Source organism: Macaca mulatta, chromosome 7 (assembly GCF_049350105.2).
Source record: "Macaca mulatta isolate MMU2019108-1 chromosome 7, T2T-MMU8v2.0, whole genome shotgun sequence".
Classification (NCBI taxonomy): domain Eukaryota; kingdom Metazoa; phylum Chordata; class Mammalia; order Primates; family Cercopithecidae; genus Macaca; species Macaca mulatta.
In genome coordinates, this window is record NC_133412.1 from 132,733,517 (window position 1) to 132,752,876 (window position 19,360).

Consider the following 19,360-nt stretch of genomic DNA (forward strand, 5'->3'; position numbering starts at 1 on the left):
TGATGGTGGCCTGGGTTCAATTGTTGGCTTCTGGAATAATTCCTTTCTGGTTTATTTGTGTAATTTTGCCATTTATTGAGTTCTTTCCCCCCCATTCATAGCTTCTAATTTCCTCTCTTCAATTTTCCTTTCTTTGAACTACCTTGCGGAAATTCTAAATCTTGTAAAACAATAAACTGTTTACCACGTCTTTGAAGCACCGAGGAGGTTACCTTTGGTAAAGTTCAGAAGGTAAAAATATTGGCTACTTGGCGTAGCTAATGTCAGGTAATAAGAGATTTGAAAGGATTTCTTTTTTAAAGAGCACTATGGTTCAAAGTCAGCTTAATTAAAAGTGGATAAACAAGCTATAGATTTATTTATTTATTTATCATTTTTTGACATGGAGTCTCGTTCTGTCGCCCAGGCTGGAGTGCAGTGGCATGATCTCAGCTCACTGCAACTTCTGTCTCCTGGGTTCAAGTGATTCTCTTGCCTCAGCCTCCCAAGTAGCTAGGACTATAGGTGCGCGCAACCACGCCTGCATAATTTTTTGTATTTGTAGTAGAGACAGGGTTTCACCATGTTGGCCAGACTGATCTTGAACTCCTGATCTTGTGATCCACCTGCCTCGGCCTCCCAAAGTGCTGGGATTACAGGTGTGAGCCACCGCGCCCGGCCTATAAATATATTTAAAAAGCCTTTATGTTTTTCTCTTCTTGGAACTTGTTTTTCTGGAAAAAGGTTTTTTCTTCTCAGTTGACTGTATTACTTTTCTCCATTTTTTTTGTCTTGCCCCTCTTAATGCACACACGAGAGGCCCTGAGATAACTTCTGGTAGCCTGGGACTCATTGGGAAAAACAGAGGAGGTACCACAGATCCTGTTTTTGAAAAAAAAGCCTCTGTTTTTCTCATAAAACCCCAGGAATTAAAAGCACATAAATCCCTCTCAAAATTAAAGGCTCTGCTCTGTTTTGAATCGTGTTATCTGATGGTTTTGAGTTTTGGGGGTATCAGAAATCACTTCATATTATGAAAATTAGGTAGGAAATATAAGGGATGGCTAATAGTAGTTACAGAGGGATACTTAATGCTTTGCACACTTGGATCAGAGAAGCATGCTCTTGGCAACTTGGAAGATAAGAAAAGGTCCCCACCACCCCCCACTGGGAGATAAGACTCCCAGGAGAGATGGGCTGATTACAAAATGAGCTGATTGACTTTGCCTTGCCTTGCAATAAAATGCAGGGTAGAAGCATTGCGCTGTCTTCTCCTGAGTATTTTCCTCCTTTTGGGGATCCAGGATCCAGTATAAAATGGCACCCTTAATTTTGGGGATCTGTCTTTGCCTTCAGCTGCTTATATGCTGCTTATTTGGCCCTGGAAATTCATGTTTTCCTGGCCCTGCTCCTCCAAGGGCTCCACCCTGAAGCCAGTTATCCAATTAAGAAACTGGCAAATGAAAAATTTCACAAGTGCTCAATCTCCTGTCTGTGTATTTATATGTGTTGTATGTTTATATATAAAAAAGCTCTAATTGGCTTAGAAACATAAGTGCTTAAATCAAATATTTTGTCAGAAAAATAGAAACTTTAATGCCGTTTTGTTCACGTGACTTTAGGAATCTTTTGGGAATAAAGACAGTTGTAAAGATTATTGGCAAAATAAAATGTCTTGAAAATGTAGACATTTGGTCTAAATTAAGGTCAAATATCAAATTTGCTAAATGCTTTAAGGTCAAGCTGTTTCTTTGACTTTTGAAAATTGTTCGATTTACGTACTTTGGAGCAGATTATAGATAAGGCCTGGGGACATACGGAAAGCCATATCCTTTAGCTACGCTAAAAGGAGTCCGATCTTATCTTCGTTTCTGTCTGATGTCCTAGGCCCCACCCTTAGTACATAATTAAAATCTCTCATCAGGTTTTTCAATAAAAATAAAAGTTGCTAAGAGTTAACATTGTAATATGAAGTTGAGACCACTGAAGAAACAGTTTTACATACAAGGTATGTAGGGAATGCGTTTTTGGTAAAAGATTTTAAGAAGGCATGGGAATATAGCTTTTGTTAAAGGGAATGTAATTTTGTCTAGTTCAGAGGGTTTTAAAAATTGTCTGAACCTAAAAGAGTAACAGAACAAAACTGAAGGCTTAAGCAAAATGAAAGGGTTTGTAAAGGGTTAATCTTGTAAAAATTCTGTGGATATAAACAAGTTGGCTCATATTTAAAATAAATTATTTAGCTTTTTTCCTTAGATTCAAACATTAAAATCAGCTGTGCATGACGGCTCATACCTGTAATCCCAGCACTTTGGGAGGACGAGGCTGGCAGATCACCTGAGGTCAGGAGTTTGAGACCAGCCTGACCAACGTGGAGAAACCCCATCTCTACTAAAAATGCAAAATTAGTCGAGTATGGTAGCACATGCCTGTGATCCCAGCTACCCGGGAGGCTGAGGCAGGAAAATCACTTGAACCCGGGAGGCAGAGGTTGTGGTGAGCAGAGATTGCACCGTTGCACTCCAGCCTGGGCAACAAGAGTGAAACTCCATCTCAAAACAAGCAAAACAACAACAACAAAAAACATCAAAATCATACTGATGTGGGGCCTGAATCTGGGCCCATGTGTCTGAATAATAGGGCTTTCTTAGAAAATTGATCTGCTGTTTAATGGAAAATTGTAAAAAGTTCTAAAAGGTTTGTGAAAATCTTATCCTATGGTCAAACTAATTAAAACTGAATAAAGATACAAAATTTTATCTGAAAACACTAGCTTTAACATTAATGGTGCACTAATGCAAACATGAAATATGTTTTTCTCTCTTTTAAAGACGATTTTTATGTAATGTTAAAAGATAATAAAAGGGTCTTGTTTTCTCCTTTGGGTAAATGGCAGGGAATAAAAGGAGGAAAGAAAGAAGAGAAGAGATGGATTTCATTGGCCTCATGCTATCTTCATTGCATGTTGTTTGGAAAGCTAAGTCTCCTCTATCAGAGTGAAGGTTTTTCTTTTTTCTTTTTTGAGACGGAGTCTCGCTCTGCCGCCCAGGCTGGAGTGCAGTGGCCGGATCTCAGCTCACTGCAAGCTCTGCCTCCCGGGTTCACGCCATTCTCCTGCCTCAGCCTCCCGAGTAGTTGGGACTACAGGCACCTGCCACGGCGCCCGGCTAGTTTTTTGTATTTTTTAGTAGAGACGGGGTTTCACCGTGTTAGCCAGGATGGTCTCGATCTCCTGGCCTTGTGATCCGCCCGTCTCGGCCTCCCAAAGTGCTGGGATTACAGGCTTGAGCCACCGCGCCCGGCCAGGTTTTTCTTTTTTAAAGAATTTTTTGGAGTTATCATTTTGGCCAAATGAATTACTTATGATAACCTGGGATTCTAATTTGTGATAACCAGCGTTTTAAACCTTTGATATTTAACAAACTTTCCAACATCAAATTATAAATTATGTCTCTTTTTTAACCTAATATTTTAGATATTAGGTCCTCTAAAATCCAAAAATAACATTTGGGTTATTTAGTACAAAAATCATACAGAAAGCACTGTCAAATATGAAATGGTGTTTGGCTTTCTTTAGTCTATATTTGTGAAAATGTGTTATTGGTATATGCTCTGAAACTATGTAAAACTCCTATAATTCTAATATAACTTAGTATATGTTATCAGTAATCATCATAATTATTATGTTAACAGACTGTGTGCCTCAGAGGTAACAAATTTTCTTGTCAATCGTGTCTTTAACTGTGGCTGCCTTAAAATATTTTTATCATCCACAGACAATTGTCTCATTTTGGTAAAAATTGTTTCATAATCAGCTATCAAATTTAACAGGTGCTCTTAAATTCAGGATTCTAATTAATAATGCTGGAGATTGTAACATTAAAATAGAGGAAAATGTTTCAAATAGAAGAGTAAGTGGTGCTTGGTTTACTTTGGACTTTATTTATTTAAATGTTATTAGTATGTGTTGCAAAATTATGGGAAACTTCTCTAATGTTGATATAATTTAGTGTACATTATTAATAATTATAATTGTTATGTAAAATTGTTGTATGCCACAGAAGTAACCAAAATACATAGTTAATTGTAGCTTTAATAGTGGCTATAGACTTTTGTCATCCACAGACATTTTGTCTTGCTTTGATTCTTTTCAAAAGGCAGTTTATAATTAGATATAAGACTCTTAAGTGTAGTCTCAAATAACTTTAAAAATTGTGCTATTGAAAGAGAGGAAAATAACAAACGTTTAAGGGTCTCATGGAAAGTTAATGTGTTAAACATTGCTAAACCTTTTGTTTTCAGAGTCACGAGAACCTATTTCTTTTGAGCTATTTGCAACTTTTAACAAGTGAGTAAAATATACTCCTGTAAACAAAATTTGGAGCACATTTGTTCCTCTCTACCTAATTTCTCCAAAATTTGGAAACTATTTGTGAATATTATCAATTTATGGAAGTATAGTTAATTGCATAAGTGTAATAAGAATCTGTTTTCTTTTCTAACAGGACACAAATGGAGAAACTGGTTATTTTACCAAGGCTTTAACTGGAACGGCATGCTTCCTTTAAAGAATCAAAGTTGACTTATAAAGCCAATTAAAGCCCGTTGGGGAATCTGGTCTCATACCTTGTCCACAGAGTCCCTGTACAAGGTTCCTGACCTGTGGTAAGTAAAGAATGTCATTTTATAACAGGCCCAGGAACCCCAAGTTATCTTGGGACCTCAAGAGAAGAGGAATTTTTCCCACCTCATAGGTATTAAAGGGTACAAACCTATTGCTGGGCTTGGCTTTTAAAAAGTATTATCTAAAGTTCTTCATGGAACAGAGTTCTATCAAAGCCAATTAAAAAAGCCTACATGAAAAATAATTACTCTTGTTGTACTTTATGCAAATAATCAGGCCAAGTACAGTAAGAGTAAAATTTATAAACAAAATCATTTCTCTCATAATTTGTTTTTAATAAAAATGGTGATGAGAGAGAAAAATTATACTTCAAAAGAAAAACTATAATACACTGTTGTTAGCTGTTCTTGAGTTTTTTTCCTGCAGTTTAAACTAAATTCTAAATTCATTGTGGGTTAGAAGTCCCCAAACTAACCCTTTCAAATCTTTGCTTTTAAAACTGGGAATTGTACTCCTCATCTTAGAACTCATTATTTACCTTATACTAGGCTGTTCACTTAAACACTGTAGTCAAACTATAAATAAGAGTACTGTTTTTGCCACGCAAGCCTTGAAATCCCAGCCAGGCCTATATGAATACACTCAGATAGTTGCAAAGCAGTTCCACTCTTCTCACCTTGGGGTTCACTCCCATTCCCACTCATCCCCTGTCAGCAGGAAGAAGCCAGAGCAGTCGATGGCCTTTTCCCATCTTCACAGCCTACTCCTTAAGATTAAGGTGTTATAAAACCCAAAGGGAAGGATTGAAACCACCTTTGCAAAATTATGACCGAGACAGCGAAAGAGATCTAACTTAACTAACTCCATCTTGCTTCTAAACTCCAGGCTGTCTTTGTTCATTCCTGGGTGTAGGCTGAACTAACTCTGGAAGAAACTTAGTTTATAGTTTAAACCAAGATGGTAACAGCCCTTTCCCAAAGCAGACCTCCTTCTTGCCTGGGAACTAGATTGCCTTTGTAAGACTAACATTAGCCATAAGATGAGAAATTGTGGTTTAGGAGTCATGCAGCTGGAGGCTACAAGATTCTGACCCTCCCTAAACTGCTCCTAAGATCAGTGCTTGAGATATTTTGTAGACCCTGCACTTGATGGATCAGCTGGCCCCACCTAGATCAATAAACTGGCTCATCTGATCTTGTGGCCCCTACCCAGGAACTGACTGAGCACAAGAAGACAGCTTTGACTCCCTATGATTTCATCCCTGAGCAATCAGCACTTCTGGCTCACTGACTTCCCCCAACCCACAAAGTTATCCTTAAAAACTCGGCTCCCTGAATGCTCCGAGAGACTAATTTGAATTACTCTTTCTCTATTGTAATTCCCCTGTCTTGATGAATCAGCTGTCTAGGCAGCAGGCAAGGTGAACCCCTTGGGCGGTTACTCTTGTATCTTGGCTAGTTAATAGGAGAATCAGGATCAAACCGTAATTCTGATGCTTTTTCCAAAACAAAATAGTTGCCTCTCTCACATTACATGTTAAATGTCCCCAAAAGTTATGTAAAATTAGTTTAGGGAAATCTGATTATATTTAAAACTGCTTTTAGAACTAGATATTTAAAGAGAAATTTCTTTGGGTAAAAAGTCATTTCAGTATTAAAAAGTTATTGATCACCTATTATCTAAGTAAGCATAGGAATGAAGAAATCATAAAATTTGGATCCTGCTTTTAAGGAACTTTAGGTCTAGCTGAGAAGATTGAACAATCTTTTAACAAATGTTGTCTCAATGCCAACACATCTTGTACTGTTGTAGGTGGCAAAAGATGAATTTGCGGAAGAGATAGTACTAGAATCGACGTAGAAAGAGGATGTGGGGTGGAATGTGAGTGTGGCAGACAATTTGTTAAGGAGATGGGGTGGATAAAAGGAAATATTACAAAGGATTAGTTGACAAGAATGGTGACTAACTGTGGGAGAAACGAGGAAGAGCTAATCAAGGGTGAAAACAACATTTCAAAGCTGGGTGATTGAGTAATTAGTATCACTGCCAAAAACAGGAAATCTGAGGGTGAACTGGTTTGGGGAAAAACTGACACTTGTCTTTAAATCTCCGGATTCTGACATGATGACATCTAAGCAGGGCATTCTGACACAGCCTGGGGCAGAGATGAGATCAGAGATGAAATGAGGCTGACAACTGCACACACTACTAATTGTTTTAAATGCTTAGAAGTTAAATGATTTGCTCTTTAGACTCTGTCACAGTAGCCCTGAGTTAACATGGTCCTTAATATCATATATCCAATGATATTCAGATGAATATGTACAGTAGGCCATTGGAAATGCAGGGCTAAAATTTAGTACAGGAGGCTGAATATTTACTTTTGGGTGTATTCTACGTGGATATGACTGCAGCCATGAGAGTGGAGGAAATCTCCAATGGAGTGAAGGCTAAGGGATGCAGTCTAGGATGAAACCAAAGGAATAAGTGGGTCCATAGAAAAGAGAGGTCCACCTGTTAGAAAGGACACCACAATAGTGTAGGTTATGGCAGCTAAGGAGAAGGACATTTCCCAGAAGAAACGGGTAAGTAAGCTACAGTGTGGAATGCTGTAGACATAATAAGGAAATGGAAATGTAGAAAAGACCACTGGATTTAGAGACTTAAAGGAAGGTCATTCATAACTTTGCAGGGGGCAGTGTTAGGAGTAGTGGGGATGGAAGCCTTATTGTAAGGGGCTGGGTGGGGGGAAGTTCAAAGTAATAAAGAAGATGGTAGTTTGGGGAGTAGTAGCAACAAGTAAACCTTTAGGTGGAGCAAAACCCAGGAATGTTAGTGGGAAGGGAGGGGTGAAGATTTTGGAAAACAGATTTGCTGAAGCAAAGTCTCCACGAAGGAAGGAAAAAATGGGATTAATCACAGTTGTTTTCAAAGGAGGAAGAAGAAAAGAGGTAAAGACGGAAGGACATTTTGGGAAGTTATAGGTGTGGCCACAGATATGTGTTGAGGTGGAACAGAAATAACCTCAAGTGGTAAAATAATATAGTGAGGGAAATTAACTTGAATTTTCCCTGGAAAATGAGTCATGAGGTTCCTGAGACTAAGGAGATTAATGGTGGGACTTGAAGAGGGTACGAAAAGTCAAGGCCTGCATTGTCCAGTACAGTAGCAATGAGTCACATAAGGCTACTGGGTGTGTGAAACGGGGCTAGTCCCAAATGAGATGTTCTGTAGTGTCAACTACATACTGGATCTTAGACTTAGTACAAAAAAGGATGTAAAATATCTCATTAATGCTTTTTGTATTGGTATGTTGAAAGGCTAATACTTTTGATCTATTAATACAATATATAATCAAAATGAATTTTACCTGTTTCTTCTTTTTAATGTGGCTATTAGAATATTTATATTTGTGGCTTATATTCCTATTAAATAGTGCTGGTTTAGAAAAATGCAATAAGGCTTCAAAAACGAATGAATAAATGGACTGCCAAAAAGTGAAGAGGCCTTGGTTAAAGTCAAGGGTTTCTTGGGGATCCATTCAGTAGAATTAGGTGCTGAATGTTCTGATCAATGGGTGGTGGGGCTGGTCCAGGGCTGTGAAGAGGCACAAGGAGCATGATCAGAGGACTCTAAGGTCCAGGAGGACAGAAATGAAACGAACAACCCTAGGGTTCAGGCTGGAAATGACGGACAGTCTAGATGGCTGGTGACTGATAGACTGGGAGAGTGGCAATGGCCGTGTGTGGTCAGAGTGCCAGGAAATGGCCTGAAGTTCTGATGATTCAGCGGGAAGGGTAGGAGGTGATGGGATCAGAGTAGAGAATTTCTGCATTCCAAATCTGCTGTGTAAATGCCGATTTTTCACATTTTAATTTTGCTTAGAGTGATATCAACTTGTGTAGGAAGCTTTATAGTACCCAATCCAGAAAAGTAGGTATTTGAATAAAGTTTCCTTAGAACCCAAGTAAGAAAAATATAACTCTGTTACTGAAACGAATTACCCCCGATGGTCTTCTGTTATAACAAAGTACGATCAGCTTTTCTCTTTTTAATATCCTCCTAATGCAGAAAAGCCAGGCAAGAGTTTCAACATTTGAGTATACATTAACTAAGAATACTTACTAGGACAGGCATATTACTATATTGCTCTGCCAGTTGTAAAAATTAAAGCTACTTTGCTAAAAACTGAGGAGAAACACATTGCCTTTGAAAAGAGAGATCAGTATGTCCTGTCAATCTGAGAAATGAACTGGGCTTGGTGATCATCATGGTCCGCAAACCACAGCTATGAGCACACACACTGCAGCCTGCCTGGGACTGTCTTAGAATAAATTTGGCCAAAAGTGAAGTGGCAGATTTGAAGAATTCTAACATCAAATGTTGAAACCAGTGATCCCTTTATTTCTAGAATCCAATCAATAACAAAAGAAGAATAACAGAAGTGATCCAAGGTTTGAATTAACAGCTAAGTGGAAATTAAATCCTATGTCAAATTTCTAGAAACTCCTTTGCCATAGTCCAAATTTTTGTTTTGGTAAAAATATTTTAAATGCATTCAAATGACCCAATAGTGGCTACAGTATTCAGAAAGTTTATTAAAAATGTATGAACTGAAAAGACAAGTAGTGCAGCTATTTATATTTTATTTATAAGGCAAAAAATGTGATATAAGTGGATAATATAAAATGGCAATCAATTGTGCATAATTATCTGCATTATGGTACCATAGTCTTAACTGTGTAATTTTATTCCATTTTGGTCCAGAAAATATTTCAGGCAGCACTACACCACTTGCTATGTGACAAGTTAATGTTACTTTTTCAAAGGTCAAGTGAGGCCAGGCCCAGTGGCTCACACCTGTAACCCCAGCACACTGGGGGGCTGAGGTGGGCGGATCACCTGAGGTCAAGAGTTTGAGACCACCTTGGCCAACATGGTGAAACCCTGCCTCTACTAAAAAAAAAAAAAAAAAATATATATATATATATATCTATCTATCTCAGCTGGGCATGGTGGCACATGCCTGTGATCCCAGCTACTTGAGAGGCTGAGGCAGGAGATTCACTTGAACCCGGGAGGTAGAGGTTGTGGTGGGCCGAGATCAAGCCACTGCACTCCAGCCTGGGCGATGGAGCAACAGTCCATCTCTAAATAAATAAATAAATGCCAAGTGAGAAAATGAGAGGTTCCTGTTCATTAATAATATCAGCATTTCAACAAAAGGACTGTTGAAAAATGACATGCTGTTGAAATTTATTTACTTTTTAGCAAGCTTCCAATGATTTAACTACAATAATTGACTACTTTGTGGACAGAGTAAGAAGGCTAGACAAACCTCAGTTGTTTCCAACCCAGGGTCCAAAGCAGTGATTTTTTCTGACTGATCTTCATGAAGGAAACAAAATATCACCACAAAATGTTAACAAGAAAAAATAGAAGTAATTTTTCCTACTTTAATCTTCCCTCGTTTGACATTAAACTGGAGAAAGAAAACAGAAGTAGATGTAATAAAATGCTTTAACACAGAGACCTTCAAAGATGACATCTTCTACTCATGAGTTTCATTTACCAAGATAGGATCCCACATCAGTTGAAGGTTCACATGGTAATCTAGGAGCCCTGAACCCAGAGGGAAAACTGCTGGCAGGGACTTTTGCTAGTAAGACACCTATGATTTCATTTTCCAGGCCCTTCCCTCACACCTCCTAACTACAACCTATGTGACTGTCAAGAGTAAAATGCCAACACTATTTCTAGACTCTTAAATAATTCTGTGGATGTTTTGAAAGGAAAGACACATTAAGCCTGGTGCTTGCTATAGATAGTAAAAGAGCATAGCATTTAATCCACCACTTTAAATGAGCTTTGGTGGAACAAAGGAAAATGAAGGATTTGAGTGTCAAAGCCACAGCCAACAGCAATCTCTGCTGCTTTTCTTCCATGAGAGACAAAAGGAATTACACTATTCCTGAATGGCTCCTTCTCGGGCTGGACTGAAGGCAAAAACTACTTTATCCTTATGGAGGGCTTAACATTTTCCTTGGTTAGAAATGAATATGATTCCTGTTTGTTAGGTCTAACCACCAGGACTAGAACATTCCCATTCTTTCCAAGCTCTCAGGTTAACATAATGATGTGTAAACCCTTGGTGACCATGGTGGGACAGGCCTGCCCAGGAAGTGAAACAGCAGGGCCTGAGTATTTCAGACAGTTGGGTAAGCTCCTCCTCCTCCTAGACCTCTTGCAAAGCCAAGGCTCACTTGGAGGGATCTTCACAGGATAACCGGGATCAAAGGAAGAGATGGTCACAGGGAGGAAAAGACAGGCTTTGGGAATGTGATAGTTGAGGCATGAAGAAAGAATTTTGAGATACTCAAGAATGACTATCTTCATGTACTTTTTCTTTCTTTAAGCTTTTTGACCTCCTCAAAATACAAATTGTTCATTTGGTCTGTTGGTCATCAACCATAATTAACCACAAAATCTTAAGATCATGTCACCCCTTCTTAAAACCCATCATTGTAGTGGAAAAGAAAAGGACCACGAGATAGACAGCTGTTGGTTCCTTTTTAAAAAAATGAATACATTTAAAATTTGGGCCAAGATGATAACAGCAAAAATATTTCTTCAACTAAAAAGACAAAAGGATTGATTTCTCATTGTACCTCTGTTCCATTCAATAAAATATCACGTTCTTCTTGATGCCAATTATTACCAAATTTGAAATTTGCCAATCTGCAGTTTGGTGAACTATTTCTGAAGAAAGGAGATAAAATATGACCATATTTAAAGCATTTTCTTTGTAAAATGGGTAGAACTGTGATACATTCTAAAAATTAAAACTTGTAGTTGTGAGTTTCATTTGTTCAACATTAACACCAGCTTTATCAAAGAGCTCAAGAGTAATGCTGAAATTATGCTTTTTCCTTTGGCAACATATAAAATAAGGAAGAATTTAGAATTTTATTTCATGAAACAATAAAATAACTTTGCTTGGCTTGAACTTAAAGACACAGCTGAAACATATTTTGGAAAAATAGAATACTATACTTTTAAGTTTTAAAACTCCTAACAATCTTCTAATTTGAAATATATGCTGTAAGTTTGGAATATAATTTTAATTATCAAGATTTTAAAGTAGTTAGAATTATTAACTGTCACCTAGGCAGAAGATGGCTTTTAAAGAATCATTAATATCAAATTCCTAGCTTTCAAATTATGAACTTAATTATAAGGCAGCCATATTTCTTTGAATGGCTGTGTGTCTTTTTTTTTTTTTTTTTTTTTTTGAGACGGAGTCTTGCTCTGTTGCCCAGGCTGGAGTGCAATGGCGTGATCTCAGCTCACTGCAACCTCTGCCCCCTGGGTTCAAGCAATTCTCCTGCCTCAGCTTCCCGAGTAGCTAGGACTACAGGCGTGTGTCACCATGCCTGACTAACTTTTGTATTTTTAGTAGAAATGAAGTTTCACCATGTTGCCCACACTGGTCTCGAACTCCTGACCTCAGATGGTCCACCTACCTCGGCCTCCCAAAGTGCTAGGATTACAGGCGTGAGCCAACTGTGCCTGGACTGTATTTTCATAAGAACTTGAAAGGTGACAGTGTATCAACAGTACATAGGTGCAAACATGCACACAACTTAAGAGGAGGATGGGAAATTTGCCTGTGACAAACATTTAATTATTTTAAAAAGTGCTATTCTGAAAGCTAACCACTCAAGGCCTAACTCATAATAGATCTGGTTTTGTTGGATTCAGTGGATTTTAGAATTTAATTCTATTATAAGGTAATTTAAAATATATCAATTTCTTCACATTCTGTTCCAGAACATATTAACTGGTCTAAAGATGAGAAATAATTGTGTACAGATTATGATTTCAAATATAAGGCAGGGAGAGAAGGAGGGAAAGACAGACTTTTTAAAAATGATGAAGAAGGAAGGGCCTGGTAACTATAATGGAAGATTTTATCCATAATCCCTATTGATATATAGTAATCATAATACTTTTATCGTGGAACAGTAGGATTATTGTTTTTTAATGAAAGAAGTATTCACAGAAATCTGAGAAAAATAATAGAGTTGAAGATGTAAATTTAGATCAGCATTTTTGTCAACCTTTCTAACCCATAATGCATCTTTGAAAAAAATGTTGGACACTGCAGAGCGTCCATCTGTAGGTCTAAAACTGCAACATGTAACTAAAAATGATTCAAACCTTTTGATGTTTATCATAGTCTTTTTCTCAATTTCCAGGAAGGAAAAGCTCATATAATAAAGAAACATGTATCTGAAGTTTCACAATTCTTTCAATTTCATGTCCACTTCTTCTATTAAATTATTTTAAATACTTTTTGTAATATATTCAATCTTATTTTATAAACACTGTTTTTGTTGCCTACCTAGCCCTTTAGTTTCATTTTTATGCAATATCTAGATAATATTCAGCAAATCTTAACAATGATTAACTCTGAGTGGTAGGATTTTGGGTAATTAATGGCTTTATTTGAACCTCTCTTTGTACAAATGAAAATGTTCACAATGTGCCTTCCTCATTTTTAGAAAAAAATAAAGCCATTATTCCCCTCCCAGAGCTCGAAATATTTCCTTAAAAAGTTTCTCTTGAAAATGTTAATACATTTTGAAAAAGAATTTTATTTTTCAATGGAGTGATTGATTACCTACATTTGGGATATTATCTGCATAATAAGAGTTTGGTTTCACTAAGGGGGAAAAAAATCCCCATCTCCCCAGCTAAGGCAGTTTTCCCATTGGATCCCATAAGAATCTTCAGAGCCAGGCAGTTTGCAAATGTTAATACTTACATTGTAATATTTGTGCAATATTTTAATAATAATGGGTCTAAAATGCTGATTTTGATAAAAGGTGATATTAGTCTGCCTTTATGTGTATGTGTAAAATGTCTTTCCCAAATACTATTCCCAAAGGCATGCATTTTTTTTTCATTTACTGTAGCTAAAACAGATTATTTCCTCTGTGTGTTCTGGAATGCTTAGCTCTTTAACATTTCAGACTAGCTCCTTTCAAATAGATTATCCTGAAGTGTTTCCATGAGCACTGTAGACCAGCATAAAAGTTTCAAAATATTTTGTAAAAAAATGATTGCCTTTAGGTTATGCTCTCCGGAAACTGTTTCATCTTTCATCAATAACTTACATTCTGGCAATCTGTAACTACAAAATGCTGCCCCACAGAGTAAAATGGGAGGTGACCTTTAGTCCCAGGCACACATGTATCAATCCACCATATACGACTAAGCATCGTATCAGGTGAATTTGTTCAGTACAGTGAGGTCTGGGGAGAAAAAATGATCTTTAGAGAACAAACAGAATCCTGTGAATGCATGGTTCTTACCAAATTTTGTTCCACTAGTATAACATCATTTGGATTTGGGTAGTATAGTAGAAGTGTTAAAAGTATAGGCTTCACGATCAGAATGTACTGTGTTCAGAACCCAGTTACATCCTGGGGCAAACTGCTGCCCCTCTCATTCTTAAATCCCTTAGTTACCTCCTTTATAACATGAGAGTAACAAAAAAAGTCTCACGGAGGCTTAATTAAAGCAAGTATGTAACAAGAGCTTAGGATAGCAACTGGCACATAGCTAATATTTACAGAGAATTTAGAATGATGAATTGATGATGGTGGTGATGACAGTGACAACCATGGTATAAATTGGTCAAGATCACAGCCTTCCTGCTAAATTTTGCTGTATTTGTAAAGATTAGAATGTCTGTGAAAATATCTCAGATGAGGTAGATGAGAGTTCATTTTCTCTGACTTAGCGTTAGTAAGATAGGCAGTGAGTGCTGAGATGGGAGGAGTTATGGATTTGAAGCCAAGACAATCACCTTTTACTACACAATTTGCTACCAAAAAGCCTTGGGCAAGTCAGTTAACTTCAGAGCCTCATCATGTTCAAGAGTAAACTGAAAAGCTCAAATGAGAAGACATGTGCAAAATGAAGACTTGTAAATGTGAAGGGGTTATTAAGCCCATAGAATCACCATTACATAGATAATTTAAACCTTTAGAAAAATCATTGAGGAAAAAGCCATCAACCTCAGAGGCAGAAGGTGGAGCAGTGGGAAGTGAGGGTCTCTGGAGACAGTGCAGGCTTGCAGCCAGCCTCTGGCATTACTATCTGTGTGCCCTTACCAAAGCCTCAGGCATCCCTTCCAAATGAGGACAATAATAAAACTTACACCGCACAGGTTTTGTGGGGACTAAATGCAGTAATTCAAACAAACCACTCTGTAAAAGAGTCCTGTAAATAGTAGGATGGTACTGATCTGTAAGATTATTATCTATACAGGTGTTTTATTAGGTTGTCATTTAATTCTCATTTTGTTTTCACTGAGTAGAATGTGCTTTGATTATTAACCAATACTTGGTGGTAGTATAACTTTTTAAAATTGGAAGCAGAATTGGTGTGATTTGGTATATATAAGGAGGACTTTAGCCTCCCTTTCTTTAAACATTCTTTTCTGTAGCTGAAATTATATATGTTGATAAGGTTCCTCTTGCATGTGCACTACAGTGTTTATAGAACACTAAAATTAGTTTCAGTGGAGTCTTCATGAAATATTCAATCTGCTGCAATTTCTCCATGTAGTATTTAATAATACGAAGAAAACCGAAAGCTCGCTTACTTCCTTTCCAAGTAAAACTTGTCCTCCTAATCCTTCTGGAGGACATCATCAACAATGCTGCACTGACTTTTTTCCACTGCATTCACAGCTGCTTCTAGATCACACGCTTTTTTTTTTTTTTTTTTTTTTTTTTTTTTTTTGGTATCCTGGACCTCTGCTGGTCTATGGGTTTGGCTCACTAAGAATTATTACACACCAGGCTGGGCATGGTGACTCAAGCCTGTAATCCCAACACTTTGGGAGGCTGAGGCAGGAGGATTGCCTGAGGCCAGGAGTTTGATACCAGCCTGGGCAACATAGCGAGACAATGTCTCTACAAAATAATAATAATATTCCAGTGACTTCAACTGTGGTTGCATATTAAACTTACCTAAGGAGCTTTTTAAAAAATACGGATACTCAGCTCAATTGAATCAGAATCGCAAGGGGTGGGGCCCAGGCATCCTTTGTGGTTTTTAAAGCTTCCCAGGTGATTCTAACAGGCAGACAGGGTTAAGAACAACTGTTTTTGATAATAAGGGAATTAAAGGGAAGAGGATACACTAAAAATGCTACACAACAACAACACCACCACCACCACCTCAATGTAGATTCTGTTAAGGTTAAAAATTCTCACAGTGAGGAGAAAAAAAAGGAATAATTCACTCCTTACAATTTCTCTTTTGTGCTCATAAGTCCTCCCATCCAGTTACTTATTAGTCAATTTTCAAGATAATGGATTTGTTCCATCTGACAAAAGGAAATCAGTGGTACTGAAGACTACCACAGGTCGTTGAGTATAACAGATTCTCAATGATCTTCAATTAATCTTCACAAGTAGCCCTATCTCAGAAATGAAAAATTATTTCGTCTTCAATGGCGAAACGATGACATTTTGTGTTAATTTTAATGATAAAAGTCCATGTGATTTTTTAAACCTCGGAGACATAAACTGAGGCAACCAAGTCAAAAAGCATAAGATTGTGATGAAATAGATTAAGATATTTAATTCAGAAGATTTTGTGAATATCTTATACAAATAGAACAGAAAACCTGCTGTCTTTGAATATCTACTTTTGTTAAAAATACTAGAAACTCATAATCTTAGTCTAAAAACCAGTGTTTATGTCCAACTACATTTGATATTACATCAAGCTATAATTGTTTGTCAGGTGTGTATATCAAATAAACTGGATGGGTCTAAACACAGAACAAGAATAAAATGTTACAAAATATTTTCACAGCTGCCTTCTATATTGAACATATGCTCTTCCATGTAATTGTCATCATTCTTCAAAACATTGAGCCTCAATTGCCATATATTTCTTATTTACTGGCTTTTAAATTTATCAGCTCCATCGATTTACTTTTGACAACTGTATTTCCAGCACTCATATAATTTGAAGTAGACGATTGGATTTTATGTCATTGCCACCCAATCCAACAAACAAGAGGGAAGGTAAGTAGGCTTTTAATTCTGAGATTTATGTTTACTTTTTCTTAAAATATATACCGAAGCAAAACCCCACAGAGGCATTAAAGAGGAAAGGACGCCCTATCCTTCCTGTGATATAAAATTACAAGGGGAAGATGCCAGGTTTTTACAGAATCAGCTGCTGCTCCAGAGTATTCTTGGTCTCCTGAGGGATGCTGCAAAACCCTGCAGGTTAAATTAAACGCGCCTTCTTCAGAACCATCTTTGTTAAATATGAAAAGACACACTACCTCCGACAAACACCCAAGTTCCTACACACAATTCATTCTTGCAAATTATCTTTCTCCTCATACTCTGTAACTGAGCAAGGTGAATTTTAATGTAACAAAGGAGAGATGGATGTGTGAAGTGTGAGGCTGAATAAAAATGGCTGAAAAGCAATCCAAACGAGGCTGGAGGGTAGCCACACCCAGTGCTAATATGGACTATTCCAAAATAAATCTGTTATACCAAGGGCCACGGCACTGTTTCGTTCTTTCCCTCCATTTATTTCACAGATACCTATTATTAATAAATAGTAGTCACAGGTTACTCCAATGACAGAAAAAAAACCCCAAATATTTCAAAGTGAACCATCCTAATATGTGGCTACGCCATCATATTTTCAGGATTTCGAGAGCTAGTCTGCATCTCTACTCTCCTTTGTGTGATCACAAATAATAACCCTGAAATGGGTGTGTCCCTCTTAAAAGGATGCACTCCAGCCCTCTCAGTTAATGGTTCTGCCAGGAGATTTCAACCTTAGGGCAGAAATAAATTCACTGGGATGCATGAAACAATAAGAAAGCACTTTAACTCCGGCGATGAGGAAACATTAAACAAGTACTGAATGATCCACAGATCCCAAAAGAACTCCCAGAGGAGGCGACTGATGCATTATTTAAAATACCAGCATTACAATAAGAAAACAAAGGGGTGGGGGTGGGGTTAAAGAAAAAAGAAAAGAAAAAAACAACAAGCACCATCCATTTTGATTCTTGAAATAACAGGTTTACTATCCCCCAACAGAAAGCTCCGGGGTATAAAGCATGCACCGGTCCCACAGGTGAAATGATGCACAATGGATGAGTCCGGGTCCCGGGTTTCCCGTGCGCCTCAGGCATGCACTACTGAAATAAAGAGAATACCCTGACTTTTCCAGTTGCTCCACACACAGTCCATCTTGGTGGAATCGGCAGTGGCCTGCATCGTGCGGGCTTTGGGGGCTCGCCGTGTCTCTCCTTGCGGGCGCCGAGTGTGCACTCACTGGTGCCCGACTGCTGCGGCTGGGCTCGCCGTGGCCGCGCGGATGCGGAGAGATTGAGGCTGCACCAGGAGGCGCGCGGCGAGGGGCGGGAGCGTCGCTGCCGCCGCAGTCTGCGCGGCCGGCAGCGAATCAGCGCTGCGCGGCTCCGGAGCCGCCTGCGCGCATGGGGATGCGGGCGCCGCTCGACGCGACAGCGTTGGCTGGGCTGCCCAAGGGTGCTACCCTGGAGACGGGTAAAGCGGTTCTGGCCGGGAAGGCGCTGACGCGGACAGGGGGTGGGAGGTTTGGGAGGAGGGGAAAAAAGGCTGAGGGTGGGGGTGAGAGGAGGGGGACTTGGGCTGTTCCCGGGAGTTCTTGACTCCCAGAATATGCGAGGTGCATATTCTAGAAATTTCTGAGAAACCCAAGAAACCTGCTGGACAAGACCAAGTCAACGGCATCATAAATGTCAGGCTTGCAGCATAATGTTCCCCAATTGTCGCCACCGTTTACCTTTCACTTCTCCCTTACCTAACTCTTAAAAATCTGGACTCAATGAATTTTAATTGCCTAGAATCTTACGAAGAATTGCCAGATTCTCTCCTTCTTTTGGAATACTCCACAGATATCCAAAACCTTTGTTGGCAAGAAACAATCATTGGAGGGAAATCCTACTGCTCTGTCCCAGAGGGCTTGTGTATTTCTTGGGTTACCCCTCTCTGTTTGTGGGTTGAGGGAATCCATGCCAGAATGCGGTGCCTGTAGACCCCAGACCAAAGCCCTTGGACTCTGGGACGTGGAGTCATTGATTAATGCAGTGACAATCCAAGGGTATCAGTTGTGGGGATGTTCAGACAGAACTCAAGGAAGCAAAGGGCATTGTCTCAACAGTGTCATCTTTAGGATTGACCACTGGGGGGCAATGGAGGTGGGTGATGTGTATTTGGGAGATAAGGCTTTGGTTTCCAAGCCCAGGTAGTCAAAGATGTCAGGAGTCCCCAGTTAAAATGCAAATGTCTAAGGAAGGAACAGAACAATGGGTGGTGACCTACTTTAAAATCTTACCATAAACTACTTTATCGGAACATTCATCAAGACCCTGAGAGAATGGATGGGATAAAAGTATTTTGATGAAGAAAAGATAGAAATAGGACAGAGAAAGGACTGGAATGTGGGCATTGTCTGGAAAAGAAGGTAGTGTTGGAAGAGGTGCCTAGAGGAGGCAAGACACTGCATGAGGACAGAGGATGCCTTGGAAATCACGGGAGCATACAGAAGGAAGAGTTCCGAGGGAGCAGGAACAAACTTTCCACTTCATCTTGTTGTGGCACGGCCTTATCCATTACAGGGTCTTTTTCCTAGAGAAGTGGAGCCCTCCCGATA

General features: G+C 38.7%; 1 protein-coding gene across 2 annotated transcripts in view; it reads right to left on the reverse strand.

Moving 5' to 3' along the window:
* Positions 1–19,360, reverse strand: part of RTN1 (reticulon 1) — a 280,944-nt gene that overhangs the window by 16,698 nt on the left and 244,886 nt on the right. Inside the window, exon 1 of one of the 2 annotated variants that reach the window (XM_015143802.3) lies at positions 17,880–18,061. The exons of the other annotated variant lie outside the window; for it this stretch is intronic. Coding sequence (XP_014999288.1) covers positions 17,880–17,940 — 61 coding nt within the window. The 5' untranslated portion in view covers positions 17,941–18,061. Of the gene's footprint in view, positions 1–17,879; positions 18,062–19,360 lie in introns of those variants that run through there. 2 annotated transcript variants of the gene reach the window in all.